General features: G+C 43.9%; 1 protein-coding gene across 1 annotated transcript in view; it reads left to right on the plus strand.

The window, feature by feature from the left end:
* arhgap18 (Rho GTPase activating protein 18) overlaps positions 1 to 15,338 on the plus strand; it is a 107,736-nt gene extending 92,398 nt beyond the window's left edge. The window contains exons 13-15 of the mRNA XM_078541292.1: positions 3,951 to 4,084; positions 4,300 to 4,358; positions 14,522 to 15,338. Coding sequence (XP_078397418.1) covers positions 3,951 to 4,084; positions 4,300 to 4,358; positions 14,522 to 14,613 — 285 coding nt within the window. The 3' untranslated portion in view covers positions 14,614 to 15,338. The remainder of the gene's footprint in view (positions 1 to 3,950; positions 4,085 to 4,299; positions 4,359 to 14,521) is intronic.
* Positions 15,339 to 22,056: the final 6,718 nt, after the last annotated feature.

Here is a 22,056-nt window from a genome sequence, read left to right on the forward strand (position 1 = left end):
AAATAGCATAAGATATTTTGAACTTTTACTTTTGTGCTCCTCCTGGGGCTATAAATAAAGTCCAGCCAGCCCAGCCGGCACCCCAGGGATGTCCCTCCTCTCCTAAACTCTGATTAGAAGCCAGCTGATTTCTGTTCCTTCCCCAACAGTGAGCGAGCTGCCTTGAAGTAAAGGTTATGCAACCAGCAGACAGGCTGCAAATGAGACATGAGCCTCAAAACGGCTCAGGACTCACTGCAGTAACAATACTAGTTGGTGTGTATATTTTTGCAGCTTTTATGCAGAATAGAGATAGATTCCAGTTATTCTTTGGATAAAGGATTACCTCCTGTGGTCATTTATACGGAGCTTTTCACATTGATTACTGTTTCGTATTTAAAGACAGCAGTGTTTTTCAGTGCTTTCTCCTTGCAAGTCTTTATTGAACTGATCTCAACATGCCAGCCTCCAGTAAGCTGCCGCATGGTAGAGATCACATGACTATGGAGAACCAGATAGGACATGTAGAACTGATTGCATTTCAAACCCAAACATCCCCCTTTTTATACCAAACAAGGAAAGAAGCATCCCCTTTTTTTCTAATGAACAGAAAACAGCAGTACACTGTTGTCATGCAGTAATAACTGTTTGTTCTACTCGTCAGTCTCTGCACCTGCATTGCATACATATTTTTTAAATCCTGCAGGTCTTTTAATGGTACATGTGCTCATTGTCATTGGCTATTTGTCTGGATGATGTTCCTTGTCCGGAGAGTGTAGCTCCTGTAGCACTTGTCGCCGTTGTAACTGTAGTTGCTCCATTTCCGTTGTTGGGGACCCTTCCACCTCTGGGTTTGATGGTAGTTCTGTACTCAGTACAGCTGGTGAGATCCCTTCTTCCTGCCTGGCTGATTGCTGTGAAGGAACAGCTTCGCTAGTTGTGTGTATGTGGCTGCGGTACTCCGGTATATTTGATCGTTCACTTCCACTGCATACGATTGAGGTGACAATTTCTCTACGCATGTCTCAAGTTTCCATGTGGGCTGACTCCTGTTGAGAGTGTTGAAGGTTTGTACCCTGACTGGCTCTCCAATTCTCAGCTCCGGCAGTCTTGTCAAACTGGAATTTGGCTTTCTGTCATTTCACCATGGTTTTTTCACTCATGCCTGTTACTACTTTTAGTTTCAGAAGCCAGAATTTTCCCGTCGGCGATTTGGGGTGGGGCCCGCTTGCCGACAGGAAAATGATGCGGAATGACGTCGGGAGGAACCCCCGACGTCATTCCCGGTCCCTTTAACTTTTTAGGAAGGTGGGCGGACGGCGAAATCAGCTGTCTGCCCCCCGACCTATCAATGGCCAATTAAGATAATTGACAGGATAACTAAGGTAATTAAAGGCCCTACCCTTCCAACCTTAAGGCTGGCGGGCAGGCCAGGAGCCCCAGCGAGCAGTAGAAAAAACATGAAACCTCATCCACTGGCGGGATGAGGTTTCATGTCCGTTTTTAAAAAGTTTAATAAAGCTTATGTCGTTTTTATTAACATGTCCCATCTTGTGTGACATTGTCACATGAGGGGGACATGTTAATAATATTTTTATTTTTCTACTTTTTAACTTTTGTGTACTGTCACTGATCTCCCTGAGACAGCACTTAGTCTCAGGGAGCAGTGCGCTCTTTCGTGCGCATGCATGAAAAAGCGCACTTTGACAGCTGGGTATGCCCTCCCTTCCCCCTGCACAGGAAGCGCATAGTGCTTCCTGTCGGGCAGCCCGCTGGGCGGGCCTTAATTGGCCCGTCCACTCAAAATGGCGGCGGGCCCCGTTTCAGCGGCGGGGGTCGGCTGTCCGCCCACCGCCGAGCTGGTGGGGCCCGCACGCCCACCAAGGGCAAAATTCTGCCCAGTATCTTTTTTGCTTATGGAAGATTAGTTTGTGTGACATCAGTCTTTGGACTGGACTAATTTCCATGCCTTCAGTCAGTGTGTTTCTCCACTCAAGAATTGCCTTGTATATATCTGTGCTAGATTTGCTTAATTTCTTGATGATACCTTTGGCGATTTTCATTGCCACCTCATCCTTTTCATTCGACTGGAGATAGTGCAGAGATGATGTGTCATGTTGAATTTCCCAATCCTTTGTGAATTCTTCATTCATGAACTGAGAGCCATTGTCACACATCACAATGTCTGGAATGCCGTAACAACTGAATTGTGCTTTCAAGCATTCTACTATCCCTCCTTTCATCACTGAAGTCAGCTGGTCTAACTCCCAGTAGTCAGAATAGTAGTCTACAGTGACAAAATAATCAGTTCCTGCTATAGTGAAGAGGTCTACTCCTAGCTTCATCCATGGTCTGTCTGGGATGTCATGCATCATCAACAGCTCTCTAGCTTGTTTAGTTTGGTATTCATTACACACATGGCATTGGCTAATGTGGTCTTTAATTTCATTGCTCATGTTTGGCCAGTAGAGCACTTCTCTTGCCTTTCTCTGGCTCGATTCACTTCCTGATGGCTTGCATGGATGTGCTTCAGCATCTCACCTTTCATCTCCTTAGGGATGATGACTCTATTTCCTTTGTTCAAGATGCCATCTTAGGCTGTCAGTTCATCTCGGTATGCCCAATATGCTCTTGTGACCACAGGTGTATCCTGGATGCTCTCAGGCTATCCTTTCATTACTACTTCTTGTAGCGCTTGGAGAGTTGCATCATTTTGTGTAGCTCGCTTGATTTGAGCAGGGCGCTTGTCTGCATTCACTGTCTCTGCTGGTCACAAGCCACTTGTCATTATAGATTTGAAGTAAGCGACCTGTTGCATCGTGTATAGTTCTTGATCAGACTCTTTTGCTGATATCTCTCCAGTTGCCATCTGTTTAGACTTGTTTTGCTTCTTTCTAGACAAACACTTTGTGCAAAATGATTCATCTTCTTGCAGTTAAAACACTGCTTCCCCCACGCTGGGCAATCCTTCTTTTCCATTGTATGATTTCTTCCATGGTATTTGCATCGTGTACTTTGTCTGTGATTGCTCTGCTCTTTCAGCTGGAATGTCTCTCAGAATAATGTATCTACTGGTCTGTTCGGCCATACATGTGTTCTAACTGATGTTTTACAAGCTCCGCATTTCCACACTTTCCTGAGCATAGGTTTTTCCGACTTGCTCTCACTGAGGGGTCTCTTACACCTAAAACAATTTGATATTTAATCAGATCATCTTTCAGCAGTCCAAATTCACATGATTCTATAAGCTGTGTTACTGTAGCCACATACTCTTCAACCTTTGCACCTTGGGCTCTAGTATTGAATACATAGCATTCATACGTAACTCAGGGTTTAAAGCATTCATTCAAGGCTTTCAAAATCTCTGTCATCTGCTTTCTTTGCTCATCACTTAGATTTGGGTCAGTGTACAATTTGTAGCAGTCCCTCCCCAGCAGTGTTAGAAGTATTGCTACTCTTATCAGTTCTGGCTTGCTAATTAAATCTGTTGCCAGCTCATAGTTTTGCCATTGCAAGTGGAAAAACCAGCAGTTCTACCATGTATCACCTTTCTATTTGACAGGAGCTGGGATTGGAAAGTTTATTGCCATGTTCATTTACCCAGTATTTTACTTGCAGCCTTCAGTTTGTTTGCTTTCCCTTGTCCTTTTTCAGCAGCTTTTAGCAGATTTGAACATTTCTGTGTGCCTGGGTTCTCAATGTCTTCTCTGCAGGACTTCAAATCTCTATGTTAATTCCACTTCCTGACACCATGTTTCATGTTTAAAGACAGCAGTGCTTCTCAGTGCTTTCTCATTGTAAGTCTTTACTGAACCAATCTCAAGATGGCTGCCTCATGGTAGAGGTCATGACTATGGGAAGCCAGATAGGACATGTAGAACTGATTGCATTTCAAACCCAAACAATTGACAAGTGCTATCTCTGGAACAAAAGAATACATGCAATTAACTTCTGTCAATGTGTTCCTACAGTCAGTCACTCTTCAGGGTGTAATACGAGTTCAGGCACCATCTCTTTCCAAAGTTTCCATGGCGATTCAACTAACAGAAGAGCTCAAAGCTGGTGATATACTGGCACGTTTCCAGCAATGTCTTAGTCAGAGCAGGTAGGCCAAAACCTCAGATTTACTTTCTCTGCAAATATTTCTCTTAATTACTCATTATTCTACCTTGACATCAAAACTAACCAATTGCTAGCAGGTTATAAACTGGACTATATTTTCTTGCTTACTGTTATTCATTGTACACCAAAAAACCTTTAACTCCATTTTGAAAAAATAACCATCATGTAATAAAGACTGCACTTTGTTCACAACAACAGGATTGCTGAATCTCCACACAAAGAGGAAGTTTGCTTATATGAAATTGGAGGAAACATTGGTAAGAATTTACTATCAGTTGTATCTAGCATGAGGAATCTATAATTAAATTGCAGGAAGGAATTGATTTTATTAAGTGATATCAGTTTTGGAGAATAGTAATTTTGCAGCCAGTTTTAGCTTCAGGTCCTGATAGCAATGGGATAGGCTCATGTCAAAGCTTCCTGTACATTGTCTCAATCTCAATCAAATTGATCAGTGTGGTGATTCCATTTCTCACACCAGTTGTCTCTGAGTGAGAACACCAATTATTGTTGAAAATTATAAATATGTTCTGAGTAAAGGTTTAATAGGTTGAATAACTTGTTTTGCTTCATTACTTTTTGTTTTTCTGATATGTAATCACTGAGAGATTGGTTTTATGACAGAGCTGATAGAATTTATATTTGTCATTGTTCCGAGCTGGACTCAGACAAAGGTCCAAAAGGTAACAGGAGCGTGCGATGTCTAATCTAATTCTTTGTGTATCATTCAAACATACATACAAATTAGGAGCAGGAGTGGGCCTCAACTCCACATTACGCCTGCCCCTAATAACCTTTGACTCTCCAGTTAGTAAAGAAACTGTACCTCTGCCTTAAAAATATTCATTGACCCTGCCTCCTCCTCTCCCTGGGGAAAAAAGTTCAAAAGATTCACGACCCTCTGAGAGAAATAAGTTTCTTCTCATCTCTGTCTTAAATGGGAGACCCATTATTTTTAAATGGTGTCCCCTAGTTTTATTCCCTCCCACAAGGGGAGACATCCTTTCAGCATCCACCCTGTAAAGTCCCCTCAGGATCTTATATGTTTCAATAAGATCACCTCTCATTCTTCTAAACCCCAATGGATGCAGGCCCAGCCTGTCAAACCTTTCCTCGTAAGATAGCAAACCCCCGCCCCACTCCATCCCGGGTATCAATTGAGTGAACCTTCTCTAAACTGCTCCTAATGCGTTGATATCCTTTCTTAAACAAGGAGACCAAAACTGTACATAGTACTCCAAACATGGTCTCACCAACACCCTGTCCAATTGTAGCAAAACACCTCTCTACTTTTATATTCCATTCCCCTTGCAATAAACAGCAACATTCCCTTTGTCTTCCTAATCACTTGCTGTACCTGCATACTAACTTTTCCTGATTCATGTACCAGGACACCCAAATCCCTCTGTACCTCAGAGTTATGCAGCCTCTCTCCATTTAAATAATATACTGCTTTTCTATTCTTCCTGCCAAAGTGAACAAGTTCACATTTTCTCACATTATGCCCCATCTGTCAAATTATTGCCCACTCACAACCTATCTATGCTCCTTTGAAGACTCCTGATGTCCTCTTCCCAACTTACTTTCCTACCTATCTTTGTGTCATCAGCAAATTTAGCAACCATACATTCTGTCCCTTCATCCAAGTCATTGTAAATAGTTGAGGCCCCAGCACTAAACCCAGTGGCACTCCACTTGCCACATCTTGCCAACCCAAAAATGGCCCATTTATGCCTGCTCTCTGTTTCCTGTTAGCTAACTAATCCTCTATCCATGCTAATATGTTAGCCCCTACACCATGAGCTCTTATTTTGCAGAATAATCTTTGATGTGGCACCTTGTCAAATGCCTTCTGGAAATCTAAGTACAGCACATCCATAGGTTTCCCCTTTCTCCACGTTGCTTGTTACTTCTTCAAAGAACTCCAATAAATTAGTCAAACATGATTTCCCTTGCACAAAACCATGTTGACTCTGCCTGATTGCATTGAGATTTTCTAAGTGCCCCACTATAACCTCCTTAATAAAAGATTCCCTACGACCGATGTTAAGCTGACCAGCTTGTAGTTTCCTGCTTTGTGTCTCCCCCCTTTCTTTAGTAGAGGAGTCACATTCACAATTTTACAACCTGTTAGGATCTCTCCAGAATCTAGGGAATTTTGGAAAATTAAAACTTATGCACCTACTAGCTCAGAAGCCACTTCTTTTAAGACCCTGGTATGAAGCCCATCTGCTCCTGGGGACTTATCAGCTTTTTGTTCTAATAATTTTCTTAGTACCCTTTCCCTGGTGATTATAATTGTTGTAAGTTCCTCCTTCCCTTTCATATTCTGATTCATAATTATTTCTGGGATGTTATTTTTATCCTCTACAGTGAAGACTGATGCAAAATATCTGTTCAATTCATCTGCCATTCCATATTTTCCATTATTAATTCTCCATTCTCATCCTCTAGAGGACCAACCCTCACGTTACTTAATTTCCCCTTTTTGCATATCTGTAGAAACTCTTACTATCTGTTTTATATTTCTCGCCAGCTTTATCTCGTACCCTAATTTCACCCTCCCTATAATTTATTAGTCATCCTTTGTTGATCTTTATATTCTGTCTAATCTCCCTACCTGATCTTTGCAGAATTATACATTTTTTCTTTCAGTTTAATAATATCTTCAACTTCTTTCGTCGGTCACAGATGGTGTGTCCTTCCCTTGGAGTCTTTCTTTCTCACTGGAATGTATCTTTTCTGACTATACTGAAATATCTCCTTAAATGTCTGCCACTGCATCCCTACTGACCTGTCTATTCCTTAACCTAATTTTCTAGTTCACTTTAGTCAGCTCTGTCTTCATGCCCTCATAATTGCCATTATTTAAGTTTTAAACACTTGTCTTAGATCCAGCCCTCTTCCTTCAAACTGAATATGAAATTTAATCAGATCACTGTTACCTAGGGGTGCCTTCAATATGAGGTCATTAATTAATCCTGTCTCATTGCACATTACCAGATCTAGTATAGCCTATTCTCTGGTTGGTGTTAAAACATGCTGCTCTAACAAACTGTCCCAAAAATATTCTATGAACTCATCATCCAGACTACTTTTGCCAACCTGATTTGTCCAATCTATACGTAGATTAAAATCACCCATGGTTATTACTTTCCCTTTCTCATAAGCCCCCATTATTTCTTCCCTTATACCCATCCTACAGTGTGGTTACTGTTAGGGGCCCTATAAACCACTCCCACAAGTGACTCCTTACCTTTACTATTTCTCATCTGATCAAACTGATTTTTTACATCTTGATTGCCAGAACTAAGGTCATCTCTCTCTATTGTACCAACATCATCCTTAATTAACAGAGCTACCCTTCCACCTTTTTCTAGCTTCCTGTCCTTCTTAAATGTCATGTACCCTTGAATATTCAGATCACAGCATTTGGCATCCTGCAGCCATGTTGCTGTAATGGCTATCAGATCAATTAATCTGTTTTGTTATGAATGCTATGTGCATTCAGATACAGAACTCTTTGTGCTGCCTTTTTAACTAGTTTTGTAACCGCTAGCCTTATCTGCTGATGCACTCATAGGTTTGTACACTCTGTCCCTTCCTTCCACACTCTGATCATCATTTCCCTTTTTGCTACCTTACTCTCTTGCCTTGCCTTCTCTATTTAATTTATCACATCTTCTCAAACTTGATCCATTGCCCCCTATTTATCTTAAATCGCTCTCTACTGCCCTAGTTATATGGCTCTCCAGAACACTTGTCCCAGCACGGTTCAGGTGAAGACCATCCCAACAGTACAATCCCCACTTACCCCACTACTGGTGCTAGTGCCCCATGAATTGAAACCTATTTCCCCCACACCAATCTTTGAGTCATGCATTTAACTCTTTAATCTGATTTACCTTATGCCAATTTGCTCATGGCTCAGGTGGTAATCCAGAGATTATTATCTTTGAGGTTCTGGTTTTTAATTTAGCCCTAGTTGCTCATACTCCCTCAGCAAAACCTCTTTCCTAGTTTTACCTATGTCGTTGGTACCTACGTGGATCACAACTACTGGAACCTCCCCCACCCACTGTAAGTTCCTCTCCAGCCTAGAGCAGATGTCCCAAACCCTCGCACCATCAGCAACATAGCCATCTGGACTCTCACTTTTGGCTGCAGAGAACTGTATCTATCCCCTTAACTATTCCATCCCCAACTACCACTACATATCTATCAACTGTCCCCGCTTGAATGGCTTCTTGTACCATGGTGCAATGGTCAATTTGTTCATTCACCCTGCAGCCATCGCTTTCATCCATACAGGCTGCAAGAACCTTGAACCTGTTGGACAATTGCAAAGGTTGAGGCTCTTCCGCTGCTACCTTCTGCATTCCCATAGTTGCCTCACTCACAGTCACATCTTCCTGTCCCTAACCATGACCAGATCAGAAAACCCTACCCTAAGGGGCGTAAGTGCCTCCTGGTACAAATTGTCCAGATAACTTCCCCCTCCCTGATGTATCGCAGTGCCTGCAGTTCGGCCTCCAGCTCAATGGCTCTAAACCAAAGCTCCTCAAGCTGCAGACACCTACTGCAGATGTGTTTGCCCTGGATCACCCCTCCACTCAGGAACACCCACTTTCTGCAGTCACAACACAGCACCTTCCCTGCCATCTTTTATTATATGTTAATTCATTTATTTTTAATGAAATTATAATTAACAAGCACTGCTACTCCCGATAACCTTTACTACTGCCAGTAAACCTTACTACAACTAATAAATCCTTCCAATTAACTAATAAGTTACACAAGTTTTGAAGATAAATGAGCAAAATATTCATAAGCCAATCACTTATCTGTTTTCCTGTGATGTCACATTTTAATTCCTCTCAGAATTCGCTTCACTCTGGAGTCACAGATTAGACTGGATTGGATAACTCGTCTAGGTGGCGATTAATTCCACTGAGTCCGCTTTTTGCCCGCTGTTCAAGGTTTTTTTAAAAAATATACTTTATTCATAAAACATCTGGAAGAACATTACAAAACATTTCAAAATCGCCATCACAAAAAGTACAATCAGATTCAACTTTTACACGTGGATCACGAGGTGCATCAATACAATCAATGAGTATTACAGTCATTTCAATATGGTCATTACAGACAATCAGACAATGGTACTGGAGTTATCAACATACATCATGTTGCACTCTGAGGTGCTTCAATACAATTATAATACAATTAGTATTCAATGCATACATTCATTGTGAGCTGTACAGCCCGAGGGGCTCTCAACAGTTCCCAGCCCTCAGCCCGCTGTTCAAGGTGGTGGTCTCTTCCTCTTTCCCCCCAGTTTTCTAGGTGGTGATTACTAGCTCCAGATCCTCTATTCACCCACTCTTTGAGGTGGCAGTTACTGCCCCTGGATCCTCTTTTTCACCTGTTCTTCTAGGTGGTGATTATTGCCTCTGGATTCTCCTTTTAGCCACTCTTCTAGGTGGTTACTGCTTCCAGATCCTCTTCCCACCTGCCCATTCAAGAACCGCAAATTAACTGACTGTCCTTGAATAATCAAAGCTCACTAGGCTGAATGAATATTCAGTGGCCTCAAGGATAAAAATGCCACCCCAAAAACACCCTCATAGACACTGACTGACCTGGTGACTCTTTCCACGATATTCGGCTTTTATTTCTGTTCATGAATTATTGTGTTCAGTGACCGATTATCATGGTACTCATTCTGCAGTTATTTGGTGCACTGAAGAAGAAACATTTTAGGCAGAATTTTTATGTCAGCGTGCGGGGGTGGGCCTGACATGCCAACGCGTGATGACGTCGGGCGTGCATCCCAACATCACCGCACGCCATCGCAATACTTCGGTGGGCGGGCGTGCTATGAGCTCCGAGGCATGCCCACCATTAATTAACGAGCCACTTAAAGCTCTTGAGCCATTAATACACCATGATTTTTCAGAGCCTGTGTGATTTTCAGAGCATTGCACAGGCGCAACGAGCAGGTGGGTAGGCCACATTTTTAAAAACCTCATCCACGTGCGGGATAAGGGGGGTGAGTGAGCTCCCAAGTGGTATTTGGTAGACATGTAATGTTTAAACTTATTCTTACTTGCTTGTGTGAACAGGACAGCTTCAAATCTCTTCAGAGCTGCTTGGACAGGGATAACAGGTTTCAGGTCAGGATTCTGGAGTAAACATAATTCTTGGGACCTTGCAGGTTTCAGGCAGCCTTCCCTTACCCTGGGAATGGAGGTTGTGCTCTCCACTGGAGGCACCTCCTCTGAGGAGGAAGAGAGGGCCAGAAGGGGGAGGAGGCCAGGAGTCCATATTCAGCCTCCAGGGGAGTGAACTGTGGGAGGACAGGCACAGGCACAAAGGGTGCAGGGCCCACAGGAAGTGCAAGGCCAAAGGTGTCACAGAAAATGTCACTATCCTGCTGCCAGGGTTTACAGGCGGCGATGCAGCCTCCTCATTATGTCTGAGGTGCAATCCGAATGAAGGCTCCATCCCTCAAGGCGCCAGCAGGTGAGCCTGGTGCCTTCATCAACAGGAAGGGCTTCCGCTCCATGAACGTGCAGATAGTGTGTGATCACAGGATGCTGATTCTACAAGTCTGTGCAAGGTACCCAGGCAGCTCCCATGACGCTTACATCATCAGACACTCCCAGGTGCCGGGGCTCTTCAGTGCTCCAGCCTGGCTGGATGGATGGCTGCTGGGTGACAAGGGCTATCTCTCAAAAGGTGGCTCATGACGCCTCTCCGCTATCCAAGAACAGAGGCTGAGCAGTGGTACAATAGGAGCCATAGCACCACAAGGGCAGTGGTGGAGAGAGAACCATCGGTCTTCTCAAGATGCGCTTTCGATACCTGGACGCAGGGGGCGCGCTCCAATACACCCCAGATCGTGTGTCGCTGATAGTGGTTGCATGCTGCGCTCTACACAATCTGGCGCTGGAAAGTCGGGGGGTGGGGGGGGCGCTGTGGAGGAAGATGATGTTGACACAGATGCTCCGGCTGCACACGATGAGTCCAGTAGTGAGTCCGAGGAAGAGCACACACAGGGAAATGCTGAGGGGATAGATGCTGACCCGGGTAACCTCCAGGGAGGCAGGGACACCTAGCAGGCTTTAATCCAACAAACCTTCAGCTAGCACACCACATATGGGCCTCCACCACATGCCAGGGCTGCAGACTTCATACTGAATACCTGAGAACAACATCTGCCCGATTAGGAACATTAACTATGTGCCTTGTCAATAAAGCTCAATGACAAACAAGTCACTCATAAATTCATGGGCTCCTGTACACCTGCAGAAGTACTGAAGCATCCTGAGCCTTGTTCAGAGCTAAAACATTTAATGATTTCATACAACAAAACAGAAATGAAAGTTCATTCAGAGGTGTTGAGCTACACACCGACTAAGAAACAACTAATACAGGGGCAACAGAAAACCACCGGTGATAAGCCTGTGGTGTGCCTAAAGTGATTTATGCTTACGTTTTCAGGTGCTACGTCTAGGTGCTCCCCCATCGCTGGCACTGGCATTGGAGACAGCCTGCTCACTCTGCTGTCCTGTTGGCCTTGATTTCCTTGGCAGATGTCCTCTGGCCCGTGGAGCCTGTGCTGGCCCAGACTGGGAGGGAGTGGCCAGTTCCACGGCTGGCATCTCCCCTGTTGCCACAGCCTCATCGGATCCCACGGTCACTGTCAGAGGGGCGGAGGAGCTGCTGCCGTCATCCGGAGCGCCCTAAGAGGAGCCCGCAGAGACAACAAGCAACTCGTGCGCCAACGTGAGGTCGCTTCAGACCTCCCTGCTTACCATTGATGGATGGGCACCAAGCTGGCATACTGGGTGCCCAATCCATCTTCTATACTGACACTGAGCAGCTGAGGTCATTGCCACTGCGAGGACTTGCAGGTCCGAGCGCATCCCCAGGAAGCCCTGATTATTCTCCTGGAGGAGCCTCTCCATGAGAGTTGCCACCCTCTCCATGGAGGAAGCATTGTGCTCGGCCACGAGGGTCAGTGCATTGCTGATGCTCCAAATGGACTCCTCCAGCACAGAGACCATGGCACGCATTGCCTCATGTATCTCCGCCAGATCCTCCCGCAGACCCTGCTGGACTTCCAGCGTCTGCTGCCTCAGGGACGACTACAGAGGCCCATCATCAGCCACCAACTGAGCATGTTCCTAGTCCCCTGCAGTCCTCCGACTGTCGGGGCCATGGGCACTCTCTGTCTCCGCCCACACCTAAAGCGAGTGTGAAGTGCTCTTACCGCTATGCCCCGGGACACTAGCCAATGATCTTATCCCCACCGAGGTGCTGGTATCTGAGCTGGTGCCTGCCTGACTGAGAGGGTGTGACACTGGTGCACGTTTATCTTCAGGGCCCTCAGGGGTCAGTGGCGGGCCCTCTGACTCCTCAGTTCTAGGCGTGCTCCAGTGAGGCTGAAAGGAAGAACAAGGACATTTGATTAGTTGAAGTTGTAACGCTGTTAATGTGTATGCCTGGCACCCAGATCAGGATGCGCTCCTCCTTCCATTATCAATGGGAAACCCATGTTGGAGGCTGAAATCAATAAACAGTCAACAGTGGAATGGTTGCAATGACCGACATTGTGACCTCAGTGCCCGGCACTCTTACCTCCCACTGGCACCCCAACCTCACCGCTGGAGGTGGACCTGGGCGCATGGCACCTCTCCGGCTCAAGAGCCTCCTGCTTGTATCTAGTCGGTATGAGTAGGTGGGCCTGCACTCCGCCAGTCCGCATCAGTTCTGCATTATTGTGTGTGGTCTTCCCCTGAAAGGAGAGAGGAGCATTGATTTGTCCACCCTGTACCTGGATTGCCATTGCAGCCCTGCCACCCCCACCTGAGTGAAACATTGCAGGGCTCATCCGATTCATGACCCTGGAGCCACCATACATTCACACCAAGCAGCCAGGGCTGACCCCCTTGCCCAGATGCTGCCTCCATCACATTTGCCACTCACACTGTTTGACCTTCCAAAGCAAGGAAGCACTGCCACCTAGAAGGACAAGGGCAGCAGATGGATGGCTGCCCCGCCACCTGGAAGTTCCCCTCCAAGTCACTCAGCATCCTGACTTTGAAATGTTTTGGCGTTTCAGTGCTGCACCTAGGTTCAGATCCTTGAGGTCGCCCCCAGAACAGTACTGTGGGTGTAAGTGTACCGCATGCAGCAGATACAGAAGCCAGCTCAGCACCACCCTCTCAGGGGCAGCTAGGCATGGGCAATATCTGCTGGCCCAGCCAGTGAAGGCCACATGCTGTGAATGATTCAGTGCAGTAACTACATTCAGAGTTATGGGGAGCCAAGGAGGGCCAACCTAACAGCTGTGCTAAGTGACCCATGCCAACACGGTACTCACCCTTACCAATCGCAAGAGATCATTGAACCGCTTGCAGCACTGAACCCAGGTGCATCGCACCACATCGTGTGAGCTGACCCCTTCTGCCACCTCCTCCCAGGCACCGTTGTGTCATGTTGGGGGGACCTCCTCCTCCCATCCCTTGGCACAATGATCTCGCGCTGTGCTGCCACCTCCTCGAGGAGGGCAGCGAGGCACCCATCTGAGAATCTTGGGGCACAATGCCCTGCCGACCTGCCCTCCTGCCTGGCCAGTTCTCCAAGAGCACACTCGGGCATCCTTCTGTGCGCCATTGTTGGCAGCCTTTGGAATGCTGCCTGCACTGTTTTTAAACAGGCCGCTGGGTCACCATTGGACCCGGTGGTCATTCAACTCCCGCTGCTGCCTGCCCCCTCCCGCTGTTCCCAGGAGCCATGATTCACGCTGGGTGGGCCTTAATTGGCCAATCCGCGTAAAATGGCAGCACGGAGCCAGTCGCAGGTGGCAATCAGCTCCACGCCCACTCGTGCCCGCTCCCGCCATGCTAAACATTCTCCCCTATGATTACACTTGACTCTAGTAGTTAAAGGAGCAGCCTTGAATAGAAATCCAGACACTCAAATTTGCCCGTCTTGTTTTCATAGTTTCTGAATCACTCTTATTGGTATAATAGAACACCTGGGTAAAATCTCTCTGTTGTAGTAGCAAGAGTGGAGGGAAAAAGAACAAAGTCAATTGAGTTTTTCCACTAAAATCAGTTAATGTAAATAGTTGGATTTAGGAGTACTGATGTACTTACCAAGTGAGCTGGACAGTGCTGAGGTAGCTTCTGCCACTGGGACAAATATTGTATAGATAAGCAAGACATATGGAAAATTGCCATGCTAGTGCTTATCTGAACAGAATTCTCTTTCAGGAACAATGTTATATTATCGGGAAAACACACCATAGCTACTGACTTTTTAATACTGGAAGCATTTGTGGCTTTAATGTTTAAATGTAAGAAATATCAGTATCAATTTAACTTTTCTATAAATGTTTTGCTTTCAGGAGAACGCTGTCTGGATGATGATACGTACATGAAAGACCTATACCAACTTAATCCAAATGCAGAGTGGGTCATAAAGCATCGGTGTCAATAAAGTTATATTATTAATAGAAGGACAGCATGATTAGGAAATACTGGAGACGACTGACCCTGTACAGCAAAGGAAGTGACACCAACCAGACAGACTCTTTATACCAGTACTGGAATTTTATTATAGGCAGTAGACCAGAAGGAAAAAAACAATGTTGTTTATGATCAGCAATGTCTAATTCAAGAGCAAAAACTGAACTTGAAAAAGGGACAAATACTGAAAGATCAACTCCGTGTGTCATCATTTTTAAAAATCAGATTTATTGGATTTGTGTACTTCTAAGGATATGAGATTGGAAGAAAGCATATTTTAGTATGAGAAGACCATAAAAAATCAGTTATATCAACAAAAACAAAGCTTTGCTGGAAAACAGGCTACTTAGTAGCAGTGTTCCCTCTAAGCTGCATGCCTGCATGGCAAAACAGCAGTCCATCAAGTGCTGCGTACTTAATTATTACAGCTGTGCACATCCTAATGGTTAAGTGAAGTTTACTGCCTCTCCAGTCCACTGGTAAGAACTGGTTGACTCCCACATGATGGAAATTAACAGAAGAAAGCCAAGCCTGACATGATCGATCAGGTGGAATTAACAGCCGAAATTCACTTGTGTCAGCTCCTGGAGCCTGAAGCTATCAGTCAGCGCGTGACCTTCCTGCGACCCACTCTCCACCCCTCTCCGGCTCACAGGCCCTTCCGCTCACCTGCTGCTGGCCCTTTCTCTTCCTGACCCTCCTCACCGCTTCCCTCCCGGACCCTCCTCGCACCCCCCTCCTGCTCACTGCTTCCCTCCCACTCGTTCCTTCCTGGGGTAGTGGGCTGGAGGCAGGAAGCAGCAAGCGGGAGGGTGGAAGCAGTGAGCAGAAAGTAAGTCGAAAGAGTTGTTAAGAATTAGTTAAAGAATTTTTGGGACAGTTAATACCACTGATCTAGTAATTCTGCTGCAGCTGGTTTTGTAGGATTATGAAAGGAATAGTGAACCCAAAGACATTCGACACATTAAAAACACAAGGACATTTCCAGGGGATTTACAAAAAGTTTTGGATCCCTAGGCCAGACCTCCAAATAATAACACAAAGGTTCTTGTAAGGTTATCTCATGGGGCACTTTAAACTGTGTATACTTCCAAACACTACCTCTCCCAATTCACTTCTGTATGCTTTGTGAGAGACTGTTTACTTTAAAAATGGTGAATTGGTTTATTACTTTATAATACTAGGGGTGGAATAAATGTCACTACTTCCTTAACAACTACCTCAACAGTCACTCTTCCTCCTGGGATTCCATTCTCTCTTCGCCACAATGCTGTCTTCCTCATCTTCCAAGGTGTAGCTTCCCCCTTCAATATTCACTTAAATTACAGGGATAATGTGTCTCTCTGACCTGTCCCCTCCAGTTCACAAGAACCAACCTCCAAATTCACAGAGGCACTTTACCTCTGATTAAGTTTGTTGACGTGAAGAAATTACTGAGCTATTTTCCTTACTATTCATAGCAGTTTTACAGAAAACATTCAATAAGCTCAAAAAATAGAAGTTGACTTTTCCACATTTTCTATCAATTCAAAAGAAAAACCTCCTTAGCCCTTTCTATTTTGAGTTTGTCATATTGAAACAGAAGATCCTTGTCTTGAGTCATCAATTCAACTTTTCTTCTGTCAAATGACTAAAATACAAGCTACAACATAATAGCTAGCACATACCCCTCATGTATGGTACTATAGTGGCTATGGTACTGAACTTAAAACAAAGGGGATATGGGTTCAAAAGCCACGATAGTAAATTTAAAATTAAATTCAGTAAATCTGGTGATTTGTGGGCTAGCATATTACCATTCCAATGACTGGGGTTAATTCTTTCTTCTTCGACCATACCAATGGTAACTTATTCAAAATATATATAGGTATCGTTGTTTGTACTGGTGGTGTGCATCTGTACATTACCTTGATATTGACATACGTAACAAAATTCGTTATGGGCATGGGTGGAACAGTTAGAGGGAACATTGCTATGTAGTAAAACTGTCAGTCAATCATGCAGCACATCACCAAAAAACAAATTAACACCAAGCTCTTCTAAGAACAAGCTTGAAAATACTTTACAAGTTATATCACAGACAAATTAGAAGTAATTAAGCAAAAAACTCTCTCCTAAAGAAGGAAATTCTTTTGACCTTGGATTAGGCCCATCATCGTGCATGAGTTTAATAAGCAAACCGGAAGCTGGAGGCTGAAGGCAATTTCTGAACTGGGCCTTAGGTCTCATCACCATAATCCCAGAGAGCTATGGATATGCAACAGACTTAACATTACACTTGAGTGGAGCATAACTCTAACCTGAACTGGTTGGGCTGAATGGTTTGCTTCTGCCCTTGATATAGGCAGCCACCAGGCATCCAACATGGCTTTGTACTTACTTCTAGTACTTTTCGTTCAGAAGCATTAATACACTTAAAATAAGCAGGTTAATGTCTGTATTAAAATAGCAAAGAAATTTCATATGAGTATGCTGTGTTCATATTGCAAACAGTAATATCTAAATTTATTTCCATGCAACCTAAAGATATCAATGCTTTGATGAAAAGTTTGCAGCAAATATAAATTAGATAGATGTTTTAGAAAATTAGAAAAGGGAGACAGATTATATAAGAACGAAGTAACTCAACAGATTTGTTGAGATGGCCTCCTGTGCTTCGATACCAATTCCATGTGAAATTTAGTAAATATTCTACAATATGTCCTCTCAGTCTTATGGGATGTTTGTCACAAAAAAGCCTGCTTTAAAGAGTCTCCATCACATTGATTCAATGGTACTGCTTTTAAGAGGATTTATATGTGATTTTTAAAAAAAAACAAATTATCAAATTGTTTTAGATTTTTCTTTTGTTGAACATGTTCAAAATTAAATGGCTGTTTTATATATAAATATCTATATTGTTTTAATACATTTTCAGTTTTTAAACTGTACAGTTACATTTTCTAGTTCTGTAAATAAAAAAAGTATGTATGATCTATTTGTTGCAATGACGTTGCTGCATTAGTCATTTAAAGTTTTTAGTAAGAAAGCATTGTACTTGGAGAATATTTCTGTGGATTATAATGCAATCATCACTGACACAAGCAAACTTATAATATTTTGTCACCTTTCAGTTTGAACAACATGGTAGACAATAATACCCATGGTTGCATGGGTATTATGGCTTCACCCTAGCAACATGCACTGCACATATCTGGATAAAATATTGTATAGTACATAATATAATGAAATATGCAACTTAGTATTTAGTCACTGGACATTAATATTATTGTAAAGCATCAGATTTTGCACTTCCAGTTTATAGATTAATAAAAACTCAGAATTAGTCTGTGTTTGCACATGGGAGAAAGTTTCCCTGTCCACTGTGGTAACATCCTAACCTTATTGTTTATACTAGATTTGCCTCTGTCAGTAAACAAAGAAAATATTTTTCCTTGTGTCTTTTTTAATATCATTATAATAAACAATCACTTGGTACAGAACTTGAATATCGCTGAAAAGAGAGACATGTTGCTGAAGATTCTGTCTTGACTATTGTTACTACTACAGGAACACATTATTGACATTCTTACATTTGTCCTGATGAGTGCAAGACATCTTGGGCAACATGTCTCTCTCTTTTATCTCTCTCTCCCTTCAGGTACTATGCCCTAAGAGGGCATTGGTGACCATGGACCTCCAAGTTAAACTTGCTCTGGAAGCATGGATCATCTTGGTTGGTGGTACATCCATCCAGTTTGCAAGCTCTTTAAAAAGATTGTTCTTTGTCTATTTCTTTTACCATTGATCTTTCCCATCAACATCAGACTTACTAAATCATGATTTCTTATTACGTGCCCAAGAAATTCCAAATTTTTCTTCCTGATCTTGGCCAGCAGAGTTCATTTGGTCTCATATTTACTAGCACCTCTTCATTGGTAGTGTGACTCATCCAAGATATCTTCATTATTCGCCTCAAAAACTACAACCTGCAGCCTCAATTCTTCTCTATATTGCTTCACTGATCATCCAACATTCTCTTCCATATGTCCAGATTGGTGTGATGTAGCATTCCAGGATTCACAGCTTTGTCTTCATGGCTAATTTTGAGTTGATCATAATCTTTTTCATTTTTTGAAATTTTTGGCCATCCCAATCCTTCATCTTATTTCTTGGTCATACTTCCTGTCCGATGTTACTATACTTCCTTGGTAACAAAATGTGTCTACCTGTTTGATTTTTTCATCCTTCACTCTTACATTCTGGTATGATTTTCCTTTTGGACACTAATAGACTTTCCTTACCATTTATGCTCAGCCCTTTCTTCTCACTTTCACTCACTACTCTATCCAAAACCTTTTGCAGTTTCTTTTCAGAGTCGGTAATAAGAACGGTGTCATCAGCATATCTTATGAAGGTTGTAACCTCCAACTAATAATTCGGAAGGTCTTCAACCTCTCTAAGAATATTTTCACTATACAAACTGAATAAATGTGGGGAGAGAACATGCCCCTGTCTGACCCCTCTTATCTTTACAAAATCGCTCAAATTGTCAACAATATCATTTTAATAAATAAAGCATTTGCATGTATATAGCACCTTATCACATCCTTGGAATGTCCCCTAGTCTTTTACAAGCAATAGATTACTTCTGAAATGCAATTGCTGTTGCTATGTAGTTAAATACAGAAGCAAATTTGTGCATAGTAAGATCCCACAAAAAGCATATTGTAGAATGAATGTATAATATGTTTCAGTGGTGTTGGCTGAGGGATAAATTTGTCCAGGACATGGGATGAATTTCCTGCTGTTTTTCAAATAGTGCCATGGGTTTGTTTGCATCAGCCTAAGCAGTAGGTGAAGCCTTTGTTTAATGTTTCATCCTAAATGACAGTAAAGCTGTTGTTCAGTATTGCCGAAAATAAGGTTTTGACCCTAAACCATCAAAGAGCACATATTTCACAATCATAATTAAGTTTTCCCATTATTTTTCCCTTTTGTGCCTTTCAATTGTATTTATTAAAATTTCTATTTCGAGGCCTCTGAACAGTTGAAGGAGTTACTAACCACATCTATGTATTCTGAGCATGAGCATTTTGTAGAAATTCACAGCCTGTAGTGAGTTTCTCAACATTGAAGTGGTGAGGCAGGTGAGAGCGGCATGGAGTGATCTTCAGAGAAAAACAAAATATTGCAGTTGAATAACAGTGAATGTAAATTACAATCAATAATGGCCAGAATTTTCCGCTCTCATTGGCAGCGGGTGTCATGGCAGGCAGGGGCACAGAGTTTGGCGGGAGGGGCAGAAATCGGTTTCATGCCAGTGTGCAATCACAGCGGGGTCATCCGATGGCGTCCGCCACGGAGGATTGCAAATCCTGCTGGATGCCAGCGTGAACTCGATTTGCATCCCGCTAATGGGATGCAAAGTAAGGCCCGACCAGGTTTGTCCCCCCATGCCCGATTTACCTTTACGCCAGCAGGAAAACACACCAGCCCCATAACATGTCTGGACAAGCGTGACGTGCAGAAGTCGGGACTTACCTTTAAAGCTGTGCTCAGATTGCAGACATCTAAGGAGAAGTTTACCGGGCCCTGGAGGAATATATGCATTGTATACTGGCTGGATCCTCATGCACATGGCTCCTCCATGAAGCAGCTTTTGGAACATGGGAGATCTCCATGCAGCAGCTTCGACTTTGCTGAGGCTTTGGAACTTCACAGACTTTGCCATGGGTTTGCACCACCTTCCATGGTCTCCGTTGATGCTTTTGACCTGCTTTGGAACTTCACGGACTTCCCTGGGGCTGGTACAGATGATCGGTGAAGAGGGCGGGGGGGGTTGGAAGGAGAGGAAGGTCTAGGCGTGAGTCAGAGAAGAATGTGCAACGGGGGTGGTGGGGGTGGTGGGGGTGGGTGGGGGCAGTGGGGTTGAGGTTGGTGGGGGGACAAGTGTTATGACACAGCAGTTGATAAAGGCTGAGTTATTTAAAATCCCAGAGGGAAATTTTAAACATCGGTCGTAACCTATATTTTCAATTGGTATGTTTGAGATGCAGCTCTGAATTCAGGAATAAAACCACCAGGCATCGAGAGGTTTTTTGCATAAACTAAATTAAACATTTATTAATTTAACAACCAATTTAAACGCATACGCATGTCTACAAATTACTACCATACTAACTTTTAAACAAATCCCCAAATTAATCACTCCCAGGTAATCTTCCCCGAGGTAACAGTAACCCATAGACTTAAACAGGCACCAGGCAAAGCACATTTTATCTTGCAAATTCAAAATGAGGTTCCTTTCAATTTGGTTCCTTCACACAGTTGTAGGCTTAGAGGTGGCATCCCTCTGGCCCACACATAAAACTTTCTTCTGTATATACCCAGCCTTCCCTTTGAATGTTAATTCTCACTGTGTAACCAGGCCCTTTGAACTCCACCTCTTCTAGGTGTAAAGGTGGAGGAAGGTGTAAGGGTGGAGGAAGGTGTAAGGGTGGAGGAAGGAGTTGGGGGGTGGCAGTGGAATGTATAGGCAAATGTGCAAGTGCAGAGTCTGTGGAGTCAATGACGGCCTCCTGGGGAGTGAACTCAGGTTGGCGTGGTTGGATGGAATGGTGAGTGTGAGGAGGGCAAAAGAAGCTGGTACGGTGGGACGGTGAGGGTACATTGGTACCAGTAGAAGGGGTGGTAAGGGTGGCTGGCGGGGACATGGAAGCAAACACGGACTCTGGGGGTGGGAAGAAGGAGGTCAGGGTGGACAATACCAATGGGGGTGGGGATTTTCAGGAAGCTAGGAACGTATACGTTCACCTGGGCATTTGTGAAGGGGAAGGGTTTGGGCTGTCGGGTAATGATGGGGAGATCGAAGGTGATGCCGGGGGTGGACTGTGATGGGGGAAAGAACATGGGTGACTGGGGGAGGGCAAAGGGTGGGGAAGCTTATCAGAAACTTGACTACGACCACTTCGCACAAATTGAAAGTGAGCGGAGCTTCATGTTTGGCGGGTACAGGTGCTGCATGGAATCAGTGGGTGGGTGGAGATGCAGGTCAGCTCAGATGGGCAACTGAAAGCGAACCCCAGCAGGCAGCATTGAAAATGCTCAGTACAGTAAGATTAGTGTGATGGATGGTGATTAGTGCGTGGGAGAGTGCTTGCACGAAGCTCTGAAAGGCCCTGCCGCACACATACGTTTCCCTCCAGAACCACTCCTGGTCCGGCTGGGTGCAGCTGAATTGCTCGTGGGTGGGGAGAGGGGGATTGGGTGGGGATGAAGGGGAGGATTCACAAAGCCTGTATATGAAGCTGAAAATTTATACATTATTTAGTGGAAGTGAATGATTTTCAGATTATAAAGTGGCAAAATGTGTTCACCCACGCAACCACTTGTGATCAAAATTGCTTAACTTTTATAGGCCTAACATTTCTTC

Source organism: Cetorhinus maximus, chromosome 5 (assembly GCF_964194155.1).
Source record: "Cetorhinus maximus chromosome 5, sCetMax3.hap1.1, whole genome shotgun sequence".
NCBI classification, from domain to species: domain Eukaryota; kingdom Metazoa; phylum Chordata; class Chondrichthyes; order Lamniformes; family Cetorhinidae; genus Cetorhinus; species Cetorhinus maximus.